The sequence below is a fragment of the Rana temporaria genome, chromosome 5, assembly GCF_905171775.1.
Source record: "Rana temporaria chromosome 5, aRanTem1.1, whole genome shotgun sequence".
Classification (NCBI taxonomy): Eukaryota; Metazoa; Chordata; class Amphibia; order Anura; family Ranidae; genus Rana; species Rana temporaria.
The window spans coordinates 121156996-121177575 of record NC_053493.1 but is presented as its reverse complement, the minus strand read 5'-3'; the positions used below and the strand labels follow the sequence as shown (position 1 = coordinate 121177575).

General features: G+C 42.8%; 1 protein-coding gene across 1 annotated transcript in view; it reads left to right on the top strand.

The window, feature by feature from the left end:
• The window catches only part of GPD1L (glycerol-3-phosphate dehydrogenase 1 like), a 53040-nt gene that overhangs the window by 8948 nt on the left and 23512 nt on the right, over window positions 1-20580 (top strand). Inside the window, exons 3-5 of the mRNA XM_040353084.1 lie at window positions 3812-3952; window positions 9115-9253; window positions 11710-11822. Coding sequence (XP_040209018.1) covers window positions 3812-3952; window positions 9115-9253; window positions 11710-11822 — 393 coding nt within the window. The remainder of the gene's footprint in view (window positions 1-3811; window positions 3953-9114; window positions 9254-11709; window positions 11823-20580) is intronic.

Here is a 20580-nt window from a genome sequence, read left to right as displayed (position 1 = left end):
ACGCAATAACCGTATAGTGACTGGTTTGCGCAAAAGTTATAGCATCTACAAAATAGGGGACATAAAAAAAAAAAAATTATTGGGACTGCGACATTATATCGGACACTTTTGACACATTTTTGGGGCCCATTCACATTTATACAGTGAACAGTGCTATAAATGTGACTGGCAGGGAAGGGGTTAACCACTAGGGGGCGGGGAAGGGGTTAAATATGTATCCTAGTGAGTGATTCTAACTGTAGGGGGAGGGGGTGACTGGGGAGGTGACCGATCCGTGTCCCTATGTACAAGGGACACCTCATCGATCTCCTCTCCCTGACAGGACGTGGATCTCTGTGTGTGGCACGCACATCGTGTTCCCAGCAGGGCTGTTTGAAGGAATTTGGGGGCCCCAAGCAAAATGGACATGGAGACCCCCCCCCCCCCCCCATGTTATTTTTACTACTCCCCCCCCCCCCCCCCCCCCCCCCTTCCTTATATCCTTCTTACTCCCCTCCCTGTGTCCTTCTTGCAGCCTCGTCAGTGCCCATCAATGCAGCCTCACCAGTGCCCATCAATGCCGCCTGTCAGTGCCACCTGTCAGTGCCACCACATGAGTGCCCATCATTGCTGCCTGTCAGTGCCACCACATGAGTGCCCATCAGTGCCGCCTGTCAGTGCCACCACATGAGTGCCGCCTATCAGTGCCACATGACTACCCATCAGTGCCGCCTGCCAGTGCCACCACATAAATGCCTGCCAGTGCCACTACATGAGTGCCCATCAGTGCCGCATGTCGGTACCCACCAGTGAAGGAAAAATATTACTTATGTTAGCCTGCAAGCATAAAAACTCACCTGCTTGTGGCCATTCACTCTGTACTACTTCTTCACTACAATTCCCATAGTACCTTGCAGGGAGGGAAGAGGAGGAACTCTGTACTCTGTTCCCCTATGCTGCCAGGAGTGCGATTGGAGGAGGAAGCATTGGTGGGAGAGGGGCGGCATGCTGGAAGAGTGGGCGGTCATGTGATGGAATCTTAAGCTGAGGAGGTTCGGCGGCTACGCTACTACAACTAGCACAGCATAGGCTGGCTGGAGTCGCTCCAGCTCCTCCACTACACAGCTCTGCATGTGCTATCTCTCATGGACAACGCCCCCCCCGTTGGCCGGGAAACGCCCCCCCCGTTGGCCGGGAAACGCCCCCCCCGTTGGCCGGGAAACAGCCGCAGCCTGGCTGCCCAAGTACTGAATGGGGTCCGGGGATCGTAGCCATAATCCAGGGATGTCTGATCACTGTAGGAAGGATGGCAAGCAAGGGCACTGTTTGGGGCCCCAGGCCAGCTCGGGGCCCCAAGCAATTGCTTGGTTTGCCTGCCTTGTAGGGACGGGCCTGGTTCCCAGTAACGCGACGGGTGTGCGCGCGCCCCCCTAGCGGCTTTAAAAGATGAGGACGTCGTATGACGTCCTGTCAGAATAACTGAGCTACCTTGCTGCCGTCATTTGACGGCGGCTGGTAGTATAGTGGTTAAGGGTATTTGGTATCGATTGTGACGCTATACAGAAAGCATCAGCTTATGCGGCTCCGCAGCAGCTTGCTTTCTCTACCGCCGGCTTCATTCACAACAATGATGCTCTGGGATGGCAGGTCGGCAACCTGCGATCTGGGCATGCCAAACCACCATCCCAAAGCAGGAGGTGGCAACCTAGTCGTAGTCTCCCCCCCCCCCCCCTTTTTTTTTTTTTTTTTTTTTTGATGCGCTTCAGTTTGTAACTCTTATGGTTGAAGCACTAGATCGTCTCTTGATCTTTTGCCACTCCCCCCCCCCTTTTATTTATTGTATTTTTTTTTGTACGTATATCTTTGAGTATAACGAGGAAGTTACTAAGACTTTGTTTTGTCATGGTTATTGCACAAAATAAAGTGATGCACCTTCTGGTGGTGAAAATGAAATCCTCTTGTTGCATACATTGATAAGAAGATGGCATCCTTGCTAATACATTACAATATAATTGGGTAATAAACTTCTGTACCTTTTCAAGTCTGTCATATTCAGATATTGGCACTGTAGCCTAATTTTGGGTAGGGACTGTACAGCCAAAGTTTAAAGTAGTTTTTGTATAACAATCATGCTTGCATAACACTTTAAACATTTCTAACACCTGGTCTGCTCAGTTCCATGTGGAATGATCATAAGATTTTAAGTCTCCAAAGGACATCACATTTTAAAGTGATTAAATAATATAAAGGTACACACATGTTGTACTTGCCATCCCTGTGCCCTGATCCTCCTTCTCAGGTTCTCTACTGGCTCCTCCTCTTCTCAGTGTGCCACAATGGGAAGCTGGTTTCTAATGTGGCACACCTGTGGGCTCGATCCCAAACTGCGCTGTCTGTGTCATCGACGCACAGTGTGGCTCGGCTCCGTCCTGCCCCCTGCTCCCTCCATCACTGGATTTGATTGGCAGGAGCCAATGCTATCAATCTTCCTTAACCACTTAAGGACCGCTGCACGACGATATACGTCGGCAGAATGGCACGGCTGGGCACATCAACGTATATGTACGTTGCCCTTTAAGCCCAGCCGTGGAGTCGCGGGTGCGCGCCCCCGCGACCCAGGTCCGAAGCTGCGGGACCTGCGGACCCTATCACCGCTGGAGTCCTGCGATCGGTCCCTCGAGCTGAAGAACGGGGAGAGCTGTATGTAAACATGGCTTCCCCGTTCTTCACTGTGGCGGCGTCATCGATCGTGTGATCCCTTTTATAGGGGGACACAATCGATGACGTCACACCTACAGCCACACCCCCCTACAGTTGTAAACACACTTCAGGTCACACATAACCCCATCAGCGCCCCCTTGTGGTTAACTCCCAAACTGCAACTGTCATTTCCACAGTAAACAATGCATTTTAAATGCATTTTTTGCTGAGAAAATGACAATGGTCCCAAAAATGTGTCAAAATTGTCCGAAGTGTCCGCCATAATGTCGCAGTCACGAAAAAAATCGCTCATCGCCGCCATTAGTAGTAAAAAAAAAAAATAATTAAAAATGCAATAAAACTATCCCCTATTTTGTAAACGCTATAAATGTTGCACAAAGCAATTGATAAACGCTTATTGCGTTTTTTTTTTTGTTTTGTTTTTGTTTTGTTTTTTTAACCAAAAATAGGTAGAAGAATACGTATCGGCCTAAACTGAGGAATACAATTTTATATATATATATATATATATATATATATATATATATATATATATATATATATAATTTATTTTTGGGGGATATTTATTATAGCAAAAAGTAAAAAATGTTGCATTTTTTTTCAAATTGACGCTCTATTTTTTTGTTTATAGCGCAAAAAAAAAAAACGCAGAGGTGATCAAATACCACCAAAAGAAAGCTCTATTTGTGGGAAAAAAAGGACGCCAATTTTGTTTGGGAGCCACGTCGCACGCCCGCGCAATTGTCAGTTAAAGCGACGAAGTCCCGATTTGCAAAAAGGGGCCTGGTCCTTTACCTGCATTTTGGTCCGGGGCTTAAGTGGTTAAGAGGCCAGAGCATTGGGCTCGGTTAAGTATAAGGGGAGGAGCACATGGATATATAATATTATCTGGGGAGTGGTCAGTACACGCTCTATGTACAGAACAACTTCAGGTAGCCATATTCCATTCCTTTTTTAGAAAATTAGAGAGGCTGCAGATTGGAAAGGTAATGACATTCAATTACAATATGACTTGTGTCGCAATTGTATACACTATATTATTTGTTCCTTTTTTCTCTATCTCTCTTGATGCATGGTATTCAATAATAAACATTTCTTCTCCTTCTTCTAGGTTGCCGTTCCAAATCTTATTGATGCTGTACAGGATGCCGATCTCTTAGTGTTTGTCATTCCTCATCAGTTTATACATAAAATCTGCCAGGAGATTTCGGGGAAAGTCCATAACAAAGCTCTTGGAATAACGCTTATTAAGGTGATGATTTTTCAGCAAATATGGGAAGAGAGATGAGATGCGCCAGTTTTAATAAGCGGGCCGATTTGAGTGTGTTCTTTTTCTCTGCTGTGTAACTTTATAACTAGTATTGCAACCATTCTAGATATGCATTTGTCAGTGTACAACACAAACACCTACTGGTATAAAGCTATTCCCAGTAATATCTGAGCAGGGCTTGTGGTCCCATATGTGTCAAGCTGAAAGGGTGTAGGTCTGGTTCAGTTTGGGTTTTCCTGTCCATTTTGTGTGTTCTCAGGTTTTATTTCCTGTCTTATTCCTCCAATGCCATGAAAGGAAGTATAATTCTAGATCTGTTTTGTATAACTTTTTATTTATTTTTATAGTTTTATCCACTTGCCAACCGTACTATAGCAGATTTACTGCTACAGTTTTGTGCAGAATCGTGTGTGTGCGCACTTTTTGCATCGGAGCGTATAACTTCTGCTGTGATTAGTCACAGCAGAAGCCGATCAATGGGAGCCAGCCAATAGATGTCCACCGACACCCACTGATTTTCCAGGAGAGAAACAAATGGTCAAACAAGCGCCCAGAGGCGATTCAGTTTGCATGTGCAGCGCTATATACGTTTTTCACTCACTCGCTCATAAACCATGCAGAGCTCCATCCTGTCAGCAGGGATGTGGTGGATTTTGTTTATTTGGGGGGGGGGGGGAGAGAAACACTACTACTGTGTATATACAAACCCTGGTTGGGCACACATTTAAAGGGCAAGTTAACTTTTTAGAAATAAAATAATAAATGCACAGCGCCTGGTAGTTCAGAGAACTACAAGCCGACAGCCGCAAAGGATGTCTGTGCTTATGTATGCATGTGTAACTAAAAAAAATAAAGTGTGTGTATAAAAAAAAAAATGGATGGTGTATGCTGTGCGATTAATCTACACATCTATTATGCATGTACAGATAGCAGGAAACGGTCTCTTCGCAATGGGAAATAAGTGTAACGCAGCGTACACGGTTGGAATTCCCGATGGAAAAAGTCAGATGGGAGACTTTCCGTTGGATTTTCCAACAGACTTTGACAAAGAGCAGGTTCTCAATTCTTCAGACGGAAAAAATTCCTATCGGAAAATACGTTCGTCTGTATAAAAATGGGGGGGAACCAATGCGCAAACCAACCTGACAAGGGCACATACAGCTAAACTAAATAAATATAACTAACAAGCAGCAGCCACAACTAGTAGTGCTCACACACCGATAACAGACTGAAAATAAGGGGGGTGTAATGGCGCTTGCAATAAATAACTAAAACTAAATAATCATAATAGCAATTCCTGTTGGTGGAAAAAATTATGCAACCAAAATAAAATAAATTCACCACTTCCTGTGTGTCTAAAAGTGTTCCACTCCAGATGTAATCAAAAAAACCATCCAACATCAATGAAATAATGTGGAGGGTGATGGGAGTGAAGAAATATTAATAAGAATATCCCTGTTCAGTGAACAAACGTGCCAAATAAAAACACAATGTAGAATAAACACAATAAATCCTCAAACTGTGATAAAGAAACCGCCCAAACATCAATACAATAATGTGGGGGGTATAAAAAGTGGTATAAAAACCAAATTTCCTAATCCGGTATATAAACGTACCAATATATGCACAATATTAATATAATATGTGAATATAAATAAAATACTGACAATAAAAATTCAGATACCATAAAGAAATAATATGATAATTAATATGTGAAAAAAACGTATAAGTGCTCCATTCACTAGAAGTGCATATGTGCGATCAAGTAACTGTTGTTGTCCAATAAAAGTCATATAAGCAGAATTCCTTATAAGTGAAAAAATTCAATGACATGCATGGGTGAATAAAACCCAATCCATAAATAAGGTACAGTGCAATGTCCCATAAAGTTCAGAAAAAACACAAAAAAACGTGTCATAAAAAAATATATCAATTAAAAAAATATAATATAAAAATTAAATAATGTGTCCAGTGCAGAATCCAATGAATAAATTCCAATATTGTGTCCAGTGCAAAATATGATAGATCCAATGAATACATTTCAATCATAAAATTGAAAGGTGCATAAGTGCTCCACCAACCACCAGGCTTTCCACAGTGTAGATGTACAGATCAAACGTTCATGCAAGCCCCTTACCTCAAAGAGGCTATATTAAAGCCTGTATTATTGCTGCCAGATACGTATCTCCCAGCCAACCTGCTGCTCCACTCCCACACGAAACGGCTCACAGTTCGTCTGTATGTAATTCCGATGGGGGGGAAAAAACATGCATGCTCAAACAATTTGACGCATGCTCGGAAGCATTGAACTTAATTTTTCTTGGCTTGTCGTTGTGTTGTACGTCACCTCGGTCTTGACGGTCGAAATTTGGTGTGACTGTGTGTATGCAAGCCAAGCTTGAATGGAATTCCGTCAGGGAAAAAAACATCCAAAATTGTGTTTGCCCCCCCAACGGAAAATACGTTTGTGTGTACGCGGCATAAATCTCACCAAAGTGAAGAAAATGCCCTTTCTGGACAGTTGGCACTGGAGGAACTGTCCTCCTTGGAGCATTGTCCATATTACCACTTGGATAAATAGAGATAGTGAGATGCCCCATCATTGCACAGCAATAAAAACCTGAAACAAGTCTAAAATAAGAGAAAATGAAAAAACTAAATTAACTTGTGGCTTTGTATACACTTTTTAATTAATGCAAATGGCACCCTTAATTGGAAATACTGAGGTAAAACCAGTTACATTAACATTGGGGGGGGAGCACAAGCACTAAGCTAAACTGCAGGAAGAACACCCTTCATGCATAATTGTATAAATATACCTATTTTGCTATACAACTGAAGTATAGCACTTTTATTTTAAACAGTAACGCATATTGAGAAGGTTCTGTGCATTAAGATGATGGGGTGTGTTTCTTTAAAAAAAAAAAAAATGTCCCCGCTGCAGCAGATTTAGTCGAACAGAGATTTTAAACACCTTTCTTTAACCACTTAAGCCCCGGACCATATTGCTGGTCAATGACCGGGCCACTTTTTGCGATTCGGCACTGCGTTGCTTTAACTGACGTGGCTCCCAAACAAAATTGGCGTGTTTTTTTTTTTTTACAAATAGTTTCTTTTGGTGGTATTTGATCACCTCTGCGGTTTTTAGTTTTTGCGATGTAAACAAAAATAGAGCGACAATTTTGAAAAAAATATGAATATTTTTTACTTTTTGCTAAATTAAATATCCCCCAAAAATATATTAAAAAAACTATTTTTTTCCTCAGTTTCGTCTGATATGTATTCTGCATATTTTTCGTAAAAAAAAAAAAAAAAAAATCGCAATAAGCGTTCGTTTTGCACAAAAGTTATAGCGTTTACAAAATGGGGGATAGTTTTTATGGCTTTTTTTTTTTTTATTACTAGTAATGGCGGCGATCAGCCTTTTTTTTTTTTTTTTTTATCGGTACTGCGACATTATGGAGGACACTTTGGACACATTTTTGGGACCATTGGCATTTTTATAGCGATCAGTGCTATTAAAATGCATTGATTACTATAAAAATGCCACTGGCAGGGAAGGGGTTAAGTATGTTCCCTGGGTGTGTTCTAACTGAAGGGCGGGTGGGACTGACATGGGGAAATGACAGATCGCCGTTCATACATTGTATGAACAGACGATAAGTAATTTCTCCCCCTGACAGGACCCAGAGCTGTGTGTATACACACACAGCTCCGGTTCTCGCTCTGTAAAATCCGATTGTGGGTGCCCGGCGGTGATCGCGCCGGTTGGGCATGCGCGTCGTCGTCGGGGACAAGCGGGGGGCGCGCGTGCGCTTTTCCGGCAGCGCGCGCGTCCCTATTGGCTGAACGGCGAGATGACGTATAGCTATGTGATCTCGCCCAGCAGAGCCGACCTGCCGCCGTATGACTGCGGCGGCTGGTCGGCAAGCAGTTAGCAAGGTGTTGTACCTTGCATTCTAGTTTAAAATATAGCTTGCGACCACAGCCTGCCTTGTGCACTGTTCAAAGATGTGTGTAAATCTATTTGAGTTGCATAGTTAGTCTGGTTGAAAAAAGACACAAGTCTTTCTATTGCTTCCAATAGAAGGTGGGGAGATACAATCCTATACCCACAGATGGAGGAATAGCTGCGGCTGAAGAACAGTCTGGAGCTCTGTACACGGGCACAGTGTGTTGCAGGGGCTCTCCTGGATGATGTCTCATGCGGGCGGAGCAATGGGTGTGGCTATGCACTTTGAAGGACCTCCTGAATATAGCAAAAGCGGAGGCCCAGACATTAGAGATCCGTGAGGCACGGCCCTTCAAAGGTCAAGCAAGAGTAGTACAATCAGTGCTGGGAGAGGGTTAACGGACTCGCCAACCATCTACCCCAAATTTTTGTGGAAGGTTTTGTTTTGTTTCCGGAGTTCAAAAGTAAGTTTATACAGTGGGATAGCATCATTTTATACGTTTTAACCAGAGGGATTTCAGAGAGGTTTGTGCGCCCTTCCAGGACAGTAAAATGGCTTTTTTAACATAGAAGAAGAGTATACGGAGCGGTCTCTTGGCATGTGTTGATAGGTGTAATTCGCCAAAAAATGCCTAATGGGCAGTTCTTGGGGTGGATTATGTTTGGGAGGCCTAGCGCCGATGAGATGAAAGCACCTACTTCTTCCCGGACTACCGGGCATGACCAGAAGCAGTGTAAGAAATCGGCCTCTTGGCCACAGCCACCGAAACCGGCAGCCGAGGGCAGGACACCCATCTTGTGTAACCTAGCCTGAGTGAGGTGGGTTTGAAGAAAAATTTTGACCTGTATGATGTGGTCCCGGGAAGCAATAACAGAGGTTTTTTATGTGTCACTAAATTCTGACCAGTCCTCGTCTACCAGGGATATGTCCAGAGAGGTCCTTTTTACCTGAGCTTTGTGAAATCTGGGGTTAAAGTCAGTCATGGCAGCATGTATTCTCAGTGCTGATATTCAGTGGATTATAGGTTGCAGTTATCAAGACGGACTCGATCTGTTTTTATGAGGAATAAAATACCTAAAAGGATTGGATCTGGAATTCAACTTTAAAAAAAAAAAATGTCACTGTCACTGTATATAGAAAGTCGGTTTTTTCTCTTGAATATTTTTACACTCCATTTATTTATTTTTTCAGGGTATAGACGAAGGCCCAGAGGGTCTGAAACTAATTTCTGACATTATTCGTGAGAAAATGGGAATCGATATTAGTGTATTGATGGGGGCTAACATTGCAAATGAAGTGGCCGCAGAGAAGTTTTGTGAGACAACAATAGGTAAGCTGCAGATAGCTATACTTGTGTATACTTTCACATTGAAGGATCTCTGTTCTGAGTGTGGCGGGCAAAGTATCCCTATAGTTCTGCAGGCACACTCTAATGCCCAACTCTGGGGTTAAATATCCACCCTTGCAGTGGGGCTGCCTCCGTGCTGCTAGAGTTGCGTGCTTGTTTATGTGTAAGCAGGGCTTTTTTTCAGGGGGAACTCAGTTCCACCACCTTTGGCTCAGACCCTTTGGTGCCTGCTCACCACAATCACTTGTAAAACACAGAAGTCTGGTTTCTGTGTTTACAAGTGACAGCTCTGCACTGTGTGTAACCCCCTGAACTCTGCACTCTGTATGTAATGCAATCCTGGTATTTAATGCCCCTTTAAGACCCTTCTACTGTTTGTGAAATCTGAACGGGGTCGTGGTTGAGTTCCTGCACCTATTTTCTGAGGGAAAAAAGCTCTGTGTGTAAGGGATGTAAAATGCGTTTTACTTGCCTGATCTGGCGCTTCCCTATCCTTCAGCAGTAGACTGTCCCTCGTTGTCCTTGCATCCAATGCAGGGCTGTAAGCCCTTGATTGGTTTTATTTGCAGACAGAACATCTGACTGCTATACTGTGGGGAAGATGTGACTACAGACCTTGGCCTTGCAGCACAAAGGGGCCTGCAGGAGATGGGGGGGGGGGGGGGGAATAAAAATGTATAATAAATTGTATTTTTATTTTTCCCATTTGGTTGCCACAAGCTTTTATTTAGCTGTACACTCATACTCCTTTTCTACCTCACACCCCTCCCAGCAGCACCTTGAGAAAATGGAAAACCATTGTATGTTACCATTATGTTATATCTTTAGTTATCGAAGGATACTATTGACCATGGATGACACCCCCCCCCCCCCTCCCCTTTTTTCTTTTTCTTTTTTCTTCTTACTGACTTTGCCTTATGTAGTGTGTGTGTGTGTGTGTGTGTGTAAAAATATATGTTTTATATACACACACACACACACACTACATAAGACACAGCTGCTAATCGAAGTCAGTTGGAGGGGGAAAAAAAAGGAAGGATGGCATCCATGGTCAATGGCATCCTTTGATAACTAAAGATATAACAAAATGGTAACATACAATGTTTTTCCATGTTATCAAAGTGCTGCTGGGAGGGGTGTGAGGTAGAAAAGGGAGTACGCGTGTACAGCTAAATCAAAGCAATGGCAATAAAATAGAAAAAAATTAAATACATTTATTATTTTTATTTTAACCCAGCTATATTCAGTGCAACTTATAACATCCAAGTGAAAGATCAAATACCAACATGGCAGAAAAAATTAAAAAGGCAAAAACAGAATCGCGGAGTTGGGTAAAGGGGCCCCCCCCCCCCCCCTTCCCTGTGGCTGGATTCACACCTATGCATTTTTAGTGCATTTTGCAGTCCATTGTCCTGCGGCTTTTTATATATTGTGCTGCTTTTTATTTATTTATATATATATATATATATATATATAATATTCGGAGCATAGGGGTATAGGGGTGTCCATTGTCGGTTTTAAAAGCCTCAGCTAATGTAGACCTTTGGGGGGAAAAATGAATGGGGAAAAAAAGAGTAGATTTTCTGTATGGCCACTTGTAGTAATGGAATTATTATCCATATTATATAACGCATTAAACTATATCTCTCAGCGTACACAATAAAAAGCTATTTATATCCAATCAAGGAATATATTCTGCGCAATCAGACACAGAATTTTTTGCCCTGCATAATTTCATTATGTCTCCTGAATGTCTTGAAAGCGACAAATGGGGAAACATAATGTTCTTGCGATCCAATTTCATGCTTTGGAGATCAGGTAATCATGTGACACCCATTAAAAGTGCTCAGGTTTATTAATATGTATATTAAAATGGTCATTAAAACCCGTTCAGGGCAGTTGATGTATCTTTTTAATGTTGCCTGTTCAGCCACATTATAATTGTGCCCTTTCTTTTGAGATCGATATTTGGTGAATCGACTTCTTCTGGGAATTTTGAAAGGCTAAATGTGGCTTGGGTATTTTTAGAACTATCCCCCTATCTACTTATTTTCTGTGCTCAGGGGTCGTTGGGAATACTCAACCCAAGGTAGGGAACAGGACCGTGTGTGGGGCCTGAAATTGGAGGCAAGGAAATCTTAGCTTTTTTTTTTTTTTTGGTGTTTTTGTTCAGTACTCCCACAGCAGAGAGGAAGGGAGCCCTGCACATCAGTCAGCTCACACATATATAAAGGCCTGTGGACAGTTAAAACTAAATGAGGTCTGGCTACCAGATAAGATGTGGGCCTAGGAATGGAGGCTCAATCCCACCCAAAACTCTACAAAGTCTCCAGGTTCCAGGACCCACTACAGAACCTAAGATTCTGAAAAAATAATCTATTTCTATCCATTTTGTGGAATGTGTGTTTTAATGCAGTTTGTTGTATTTTTTTATCCAGGGAGCAAAGTGCTTGAACAAGGGTTTTTATTTAAAGAACTTCTGCAGACCCCAAATTTCCGTATAACTGTGGTGGAAGATGCAGATACTGTGGAACTTTGTGGTGCCTTAAAGGTGACATATAGATTTTATTTATTTATTTTCATGTGACTTCTGCTGTTCTCTTGTACATCTCTGCAACTGTGGTATAAGTCTCCATATCAAATGCTGTTCAGATTTTTTGAAAATATCTTGTATTTTATGTTTTGCATAGCATTATGGTGTGTGTGTGTGTATATTATGGGAGATTAGCTCGCGGAGATCACCTTTTCTGAATGATAGTCCGCAAGCAGGCACTTTCTTAAGTCTGGCGGATGCCAGGTTTTATTTAAAAGGTTTGCAGGTTAAAAATAAAGAAAACAATAAATTAAATTCTTGCCGTCCGGCGCTAACTAAACAAATAGTCTCCTCTCTATACAGTGCAGGGCTGGTCCCCGTCGCCCACAAAACATGCAGTAAAGCAAACCTTTCTTTAGTCCAACATTTCAACGCTCCCTTCACTCAGGTCCCTTCCTGAGTCTCAAAGCCAGAGCCCTGTTGTGCTCTCTTCCTGGTCTTTTAAAGTCCAGCTGATTTTGGACTCCAGTGGACCCAAACATCCGGACCGGAACCCTAGCCAGTCCCAGAGGCTGTAAAACCCGGACCGGATTCCGGTTCAGTCTCTCATAATAGAACGTATGCGAGGTCGCATACCGTCACAATGTGTGTGTGTGTGTGTGTGTGTATGTGTGTGTGTGTGATAAAATATATATATATATATATATATATATATATATATATATATATATATTATGTACAACAGGATCATTGTAAATTATAAAGAAGTAATGGAAAAATTACATTTGACCTGTTTTTGATGAGAATATGGGTAGAATTATTTCTCATGGGGCTTATGGGAGGAATATCATGTGAACACCTGACAATGAACATATTTAACCAATTACCGAAGGAGCTGCTGGTTTAGATTTGGGCCTGCCGTTGCCTTACTGTTCCATACGCTCGTTTTCAGGGGTTGTCCATAAGAATGTACGCACCAACACAAAGTCTTTCAAGGGTTTTATTAACAAAGTTCCCCAACAGAGGGGTAGAGAGATAGGGAAAGACTCGGACACTTCTGCTTTGCAGATCACGGGTACCACTTAGATCCAGAGGGTTAACTCGGCTCCACACTGGATTGTAGCAACCACCAGATAGGCCTACTCTCATCGGCCTAGCAGCTGATGCAAAGTTCGACAAAGTCTCTGCCACATTGAAGAGAAGAAGCTGGGACAGCCGCACTCCAAAAACATTCCTTTTTATTAAAACTGGTCACAGAACATCACACGCCACAGCAAACAATCAGGAAAAGGCTAACGTGTTTCGCACAGTGCTTATTCATAGCGTCTCTGCCACAGACTTGACAAGTGACGTCAGGCCATCCCACGATCTTTTGCCGCAAGATCATGTAACCGACTGCACACTCAATATAGTTCCAACAAAAGTTACACGACTCACGGTGCTTGGAATCTTTCAGCCGGACCGGCAGTACAGTGAGGTAACTCCGCCAGGGTATGTCCATCAGTTGAATCCCACTGGTCCAGCTCCTTTCTTTAGATAAGGTAGCGTAGGACCATCCCTGGATCAGTAGACCCCAGTAATAACTGGGCCTACTCTCAGTTGCTAGGCCTCGGGCCAGCCAGCCCCAAGGCTATAAAACGGCTCGGCATCCCTGAGGCCATGAGGACCCTCAGGTCGGAATCGGAAGACGAACCCCGCAAAACGATGTCTGTCCCTTAAGTTCCCCTCGCCAGAATGCACAGCTGGTTCACCACGCCACCTGAGCCTCTTCTGAGAGAGATACCCAATACATTCAGCCTGTTGCCTTTCCAACCGTGACCTGCGGTGACAGCGACAACCACTGTCAGGGGGAAACTTGTGCAACCCAGCTGAACTGAACAGAACCAACAATTTAGGATAATCATCTTGAGCCAAAACTACTGCTCAGGCAACTATAATTTAACATATAGCGCCCACTCAATGGGAGCAGGGTGCTACACTAATATTTTTTCTACATGGGGATTATGGGTGGAATATTGCAGTTAAACAACTTTTACATAGGCACATATTTTGCCTATTTTTGATAAGAATATGCATATAATTTTTCTACATGGGGTTATGGGTGGAATTTAATGTTGACACCTAACCTGTTTGATAACAATTTGCATATAATTTATTTTTCTACATGGGGATTATGGGTGGAATATCATAGTTGAGCATACATAGGAACCTATTTATCCCATTTCTGATCCATTATCTTATCAAGAACTTGTTAAGTATGTTTTTTTGTCAAGTGTAACCATGATATTCCACCCATCATCCCCATGTAGAAAAATAATTATATGCACATTTTTAAACATACATGGGAACATTGAACCTATTTCTTTTAAGAATGTGCATATAAGTATTTTTCTACATGAGGATGATGGGTGGTATATTGTAGTTAAACATACATAGGAATATATTCAACCCATTTCTTTTAACTATAATATTCCACCCAGGGCCATCTTTAATATTGATTGGGCCCTGGGCAAACATTTTCTTGGGGGGGGGGGGGGGCATGCAAATTTCCCCTCCACGCAAATTTCCCCTCCACCCCAACATTCCCCCCAAAAAATGTGTAAAAAACAAACACACAAACTTAAGTTATAAATTGTATTGTAACGGTACTGTCTGCCCTTATGTTGTAAAGCGCTGCGCAAAATGTCAGCGCTATATAAATAGCAGAGTCCAGGATGATGGGATGGGGGAGTCCAGGCTGACACACAGGGATTGGGAGTGTGTACTGTGAGGTGTATGTATCACGCAGGGCAGAGAAAAAAATCAGCGCCACTCTGTCATTTCCTGTCACTCCGGTCCGCAGCTTCTGACAGATGGAGAAACGGGACGAGCGGGCTCAAGAACATGAAGCCTGCAGATGTCCCGCTCTCCTATTTTTATCGTGCCTGCCGCTTGGGACGGTGAGGGGGGATATCAGCTGCACCCGCTACTCTGGGAAAACTGTGGGCAATGCAGGGCCTAAGTGTCAGCTACTTTGGGCCCCACAGCAATGGCAGGGCCCAGAGCAGCTTCCCCTTTTGCCCTGTGTTAAAGACGGCCCTGATTCCACCCATTATCCCCATGTAGAAAAATTATATGCATATCATCAGTAATATATATTATTAGTAATAATAAGTACACTGACATCTAGTGAGAGTTCTTAGTATTGCAGCCAATTATCCAATCCTCCCAATATGCAGTTTAGTATGTGTGTGTTTTTTAAGTTTTGAGGCGTCTTGGCTTCTGAGGGAAAATGCCACACAACTGTTCGTTCCTTGGAAATGTTAGGCAATGACCTAGGGATGCACGGATACCGATACCGATACTGGTATCGGTGCAGATACTGGGCATTTTTAAGAGTATCAATACTTGTGAAAATGCTCCGATACCGGAAGTGATGTCGCGTGGGTGGGGCCGGATTCCTGACAAGGCCTCCAGTGGCCCCAGCCCCGGCGACTTTTCGGCTCTCGTGCCCCCCCGCACTAACAGTTGCCTGTGTGAAAACTGGGAGTGACAGGCGTGCGATGACTCCTCTGCGCGGCCGGCATCATCTCCCCCAGGCCAGGAGCGGGGATCTATGACGTCACCAGCAGCAGCAGCCGAGCAGGTACAACTCTGTCTTGATGATGTTGTGTGTGCTGTGTGCCACTGTGCAGAAAAGCATAGATATTAAATAAAGCGATTTGTGCAACAGGCTGTTCCACAAATCACTTTATTTATGATATCTATGGCTGCTGCGATGCATATTTATAATCCATATTGAGCACTATATTTGGCTGCTTCTGCTTGGCACAATCGCACAAGCCACCAGACGTAACTGTGTGATACGTAGATCTGTGATACGTAGACCTGACCCAAACAAATGTACCTTGCAATAAAATAACAATAAATTGCAGTTGGGTAATCTTTAGTCTCAAAGTGAAAATAACTTCCATGTGGTACAATTCTCATTGTTCTATCGCACTTTGATCATCGGACACCTCCCTCCCTTGTAGGAGAACCTACTCGCCTGTGTATAAATCTCTATTGTTAAATATCTTTAGCCAACTAGCTCCTTTTATCACTTGTTTTTCTAATTCATCTAATCCAAAACATGTAAGAATTGGCACATTTTATCTCGGAGGTTGATCATTTCCCAAAGTTAGTAGACCAGTGTAGCCTTGGATAACACACAGGAAGCACTATGTTTTATTTTGTCCCCTGGGGTACAGAACACGATGGGGGGGGGGAAAAATTAATGGAAGTGAGATTTCTTTTATTTATGTTGTGTGGGATTTTTTTTTTTTTTTTTTTTATGGAAATAACTTTTTTTAAAGGAATTTTAACCCTACTATAATAAGGGCCTTGCAAACCTTTTTCTACAAAAAAAAAAACAGGTTTTAGCTAATTACTCATTTTATTAGTGTTCTATTGCCGAAAAACCTTGCTTTTGAGCAGAAATACATGTGTGGATTGGGCGTGCATTTGCATCATTTAAAGGCTGGCGTTTTTCTTAGCCAATCAGATATTTCTCCATACATTAATAGATTTGAAGCAATTTACCGTTGGCTTGTTTTGAGAACACTTTGCTGTGATTCTTGCTGTTTTCCTTCTCCTGACGCGTGTGCAGCCTGTCAATGTACTGAGTGTTTACACAGCTGAGTAATAGATAAGCCACGTTTACCGTTGACAGGAGTGCCGCACATTTTGCCATCATCTGGTGCAGCCTGCAGTGTATAATAAGATTTGCTGCTTACATGGGAACAGCATTATATCCATATCGTGATTCTGTTTATAGACGCGACCTGCCAAATAACTCTTATTTCTGGCCCTGAGATTAGAGGAAGAAGTCAATTCCAGCGAAAGACTAATATACGTATTTAAAACTCGGAGCCTGCATGGCAGATAGGAAATCTGTGTTCTTGCATCAGTAGTCATTAGAGTTTTGCTGGAAGATTGCTTATTTTTCTGTTGCTAATACTGTTGTGGGTTTTTATTTTTTCATGTTTATTTTCAGCTATGTTGACATTCATTTATTTTGCTTATGCCAGCGAGTTAAATGAACTTTTTAAAATCGAAATCCTGGTTTACAGTGTAATTTAGTGGCTCATCAGTCACACGTCCTTCTCGGCTGCTTCTTCTTTTAAACAGCCGGTGTCATACTTGGTAGAAGCTTTTTTCTGACTTGTTGTTAAAGTGTCACTGAATCCACATCATAAACTATCAGTGAATGCCGTATTGCACGCTGTTCATACTCAATCAGTCACTATGAGATTCATTTTCGGTATTCTGCAAAAAACCTGGTTGATCCTGTTGCTCTCTATCTCCACTGTCTATCCAAGTCCCCCAATTGCGGTAGGGATTTTGCAGAGCAGTGTTGGCAACTCTGCACATGCTCAGTTTTCAGGGAGTTTCCGATCACATTACCCTCACTTTCATTTAATTCCCTGTGACATTGATGATCGTTGGATCATAATAATTCGAGCAAATGAATTTGCCGATGCTGAAAAAATAGTAGTGTATTCAAATAAAAAAAATAAAAGTTTTTTGCATTTTTAGTTATTCTCTATAGATGGGTGGGCAAAAAACTGTATTGAGGTATTAGTAGGGTACCTCTTATATACACCAGACAAGGCTGCCCTTAAAAAAAATTATAAACTCTGAGAGTCTTGGCTGGGTACCCTGGGCAAGTTTGCTACTTGCATGTAGTGTTGTGTGTGTGTGTGTGTGTGATTGAGATAGATAGATAATATTATCTATCTATCAAAAAATCAGTGACATTATTACATTGATCAGTTCCTAACTGTAGGGGTGTGGGGGGGGGGGAGGTGGGCTCACTGGGACTTGACTGAGATCACCGTTCCTGATCACTGGGAACAGAAGATCTGACATGTCCCCTGTCAGAACGGGGATCCACCTTGTTTACACTGGCAGATTCCCCCCTTCTGCCTCTCTACTAGGTGATCGTGGGCTGCCAGCAGACACAGAGCCATGGAACTGCGCGAGCAGCCGTACAGGTACGACGATTTGTGCAGCGTTGCCAACCTGCCGCAGTATATCTGCGTGAGCTGATCGGCAAGTGGTTAAAGCGGAGTTCCAGCCCGTTTTGAAAAAAATAAATGTAAACGTCAGCAGCTGCTGACCTTTAATATCCTTATATTATATTATACACTTACCTGCTAAAAAGTGTGAATGTGTCTGTGGAGGCGGGGAGGTAGGGTGTGAATTTTAAGTATGATGTGATAACTACCTCCATGCTGTGTGGTTTTTTTTTTTTCTAGCTACAGCCCTTTAAATGCACTGATGCTAAGTCAGCAGTACTGTAGCTGACAGATCTGTACATTCTGCTATGATTTTTGACCATTATTTGAATGGAATTGGTCCCTGCAATATAATCTGCATAAGTGCTGTTTAGTTTTCTATTGAAAGTCAATATAGAGGCTTTTCTACATGATTGGTGTGTTGGGGACTCTCAAGGTGTGGTTACATTTGTAATGTACGTTTTTGGTGATTGCTGCTTTAGGGCCTGTTAACACTACCTGTGTGCTAAAACGTTTTGTATTCTTAATCGGGCTGGTATCAGTTTTGCTGGTCAGTGAGGGGGTGGTGCTATGTGCTGTTTTGGTGCATTGCACAGTTTTTTATAGTGTGTGTGTGTGTGTGTGTGTGTGTGTGTGTTTTTTATTTTTTTAGGCCCCTTTCACATTGGGGCGGGAGCAGCGTCGGTGGTAAGTCGCCGCTATTTTTAGCAGCGCTTTACCGCCAATTTCGTGGCGCTATTTGGTCGCTAGCGGCCCGAGAAAGGGTTAAAACCACCGGCAATGTGCCTCTGCAGAGGCGTATAGCCACGCTGTCCCATTGATTTCAATTGGCGGGAGCAGTATACACACTGCTCTAAAGATGCTGCTGGCAGGACTTTTTTTTTTTTTTTACCGTCCTGCTAGCGCACCACTCCAGTGTGAAAGCCCCCAGGTAAAAGGGGACTAAATCCCAGCTTCTGTACTTCTAGTACAGGTTTCCCTTTAAAACTGTCTGGGTGCATAGCCATGCAGGTCCATATATTACAAGCGCTCAAGTCTACGCAGCAGTATTTCCAAAATAAAATGGGCTTGTTTGGTAGCCTGTATATATGACCGCCATCTAGTGGCCATGCTTATTTTTACAGTCATGGTATTAACGGGAGAGAGAAATTCCAATGAACAAACATTTTTAGTTCTTATTGCAGCATTTACCTTTAATTTTGATATGGCTGTGCTTGCTTGAATGTATTTTTGTTTTTAAATCTAAAAATGTGCCCTTACGGAGGTAATATAGACACCATGTCTCTCTTACATTCAAGATATCAGCCATCTAAGGAGTGCTTTTGCTTTCAACGGTTGAGCTGGCAAGTGAGGGTGATTTTACTAAAGGCAAATATTTTCCCCAGAGCATTTTTCCTTGCACATGATTGGACGATGGAAGTCGGCAGAGCTTCACCTTGTCACTAGGCACTGGGGAAATTTCCTTAGGAAAGAAGACAGGCCATTTTCCTTTAGTGAATCGGCCCCAAAGGCTTGCATTGTGAAGGAACAGTACAGCAATATAATAATAATAATAATATTATTAATATGTTTATATAAAGGAAATGCTGAAACTGTTTTTAAAACACATTAGCCACCTATTTTTCCAGATGCAGTTATAAAATAATGCTGGTTTGGGCTGGGTTCACACTAGTGAGATTAGACATTGCTGAAAAACTGTCTGAAATCGCATCGCAATTGCACCAAATTGGCGCAGGACCCTTTCTTTTGGTCCGCTCTGTAATCTGATCGCACGGGTGTTCACACCTGTGCTATACGATTCCTGCACCATTTAACTTCAATCTGCAAACCAATCTGGGGGTGTCATTAACTTTTACATTGACACCCCCAGCATATCACAAATGTCAGTGTGAACCAGTGTGTGATTCAGGTGTAATGCGGGAACTGGCACTGATTTGCATGGTTTCCCGCATCGCACCAGTGTGAACCCAGCCTGAGCCTTTGTTTGTCCAAGCCCCATTCCAGATCTCATATGGTGAATCCCAGGGATGTCTAATGCATTCCAGCAATAAGCCCCAAACGAACTTGATCAGCTCCTGAGCTTGATACTACTACAGAGCACTTCAAAGCAGAACAGTGCAAATTATTGCTTCCACGTTGATTTTAATGGCATGTCCTGTAGAAACAGATCACTACAGCATTGATACATTTATTATTAACGGCAAACAATAGATAAATATTGATTGTGAGCTGCAAAAGTGAATAAGAGGTAGTATCCAGTCCCCAATGGCTTGATTTGGACAATCCCATGACTAATGTTCCTCTCATGGAATTTTAACGGTCACAAATCTGAGAAACACATGCAATGGCAACATTTCAATCTATGAAAACCCCGACTTGATCTTGTTTTAGGCTCACGGCTTGTCATGCAGCTTTGGACATCAAAGTCGCATTACATGTCATTCCCCATGTTTTCCAATGATGACCATTTTTTTATATATGTGCGCAGTGCCGATCCACCCTATAGGCTCACTATGCAAGGCGATTAGTGCCCCGCAAAGCTGCGAAGGGCCCCCCAAATTACTAGAGGCCCCGCCTGGTGAGAAGTCATTTTCGCCCCCTCACCCCGCTTCTGAATTCGCTGGCTGCATGGGAGAAGAGATAAGAAGTCGGCACCCCCCCGCTTCTCAATTTAATGTAAGATGTCATTTCCGACAGCAGAACACCCCTTTCCCCCGCTTCTCAACTTTCTTTAATGT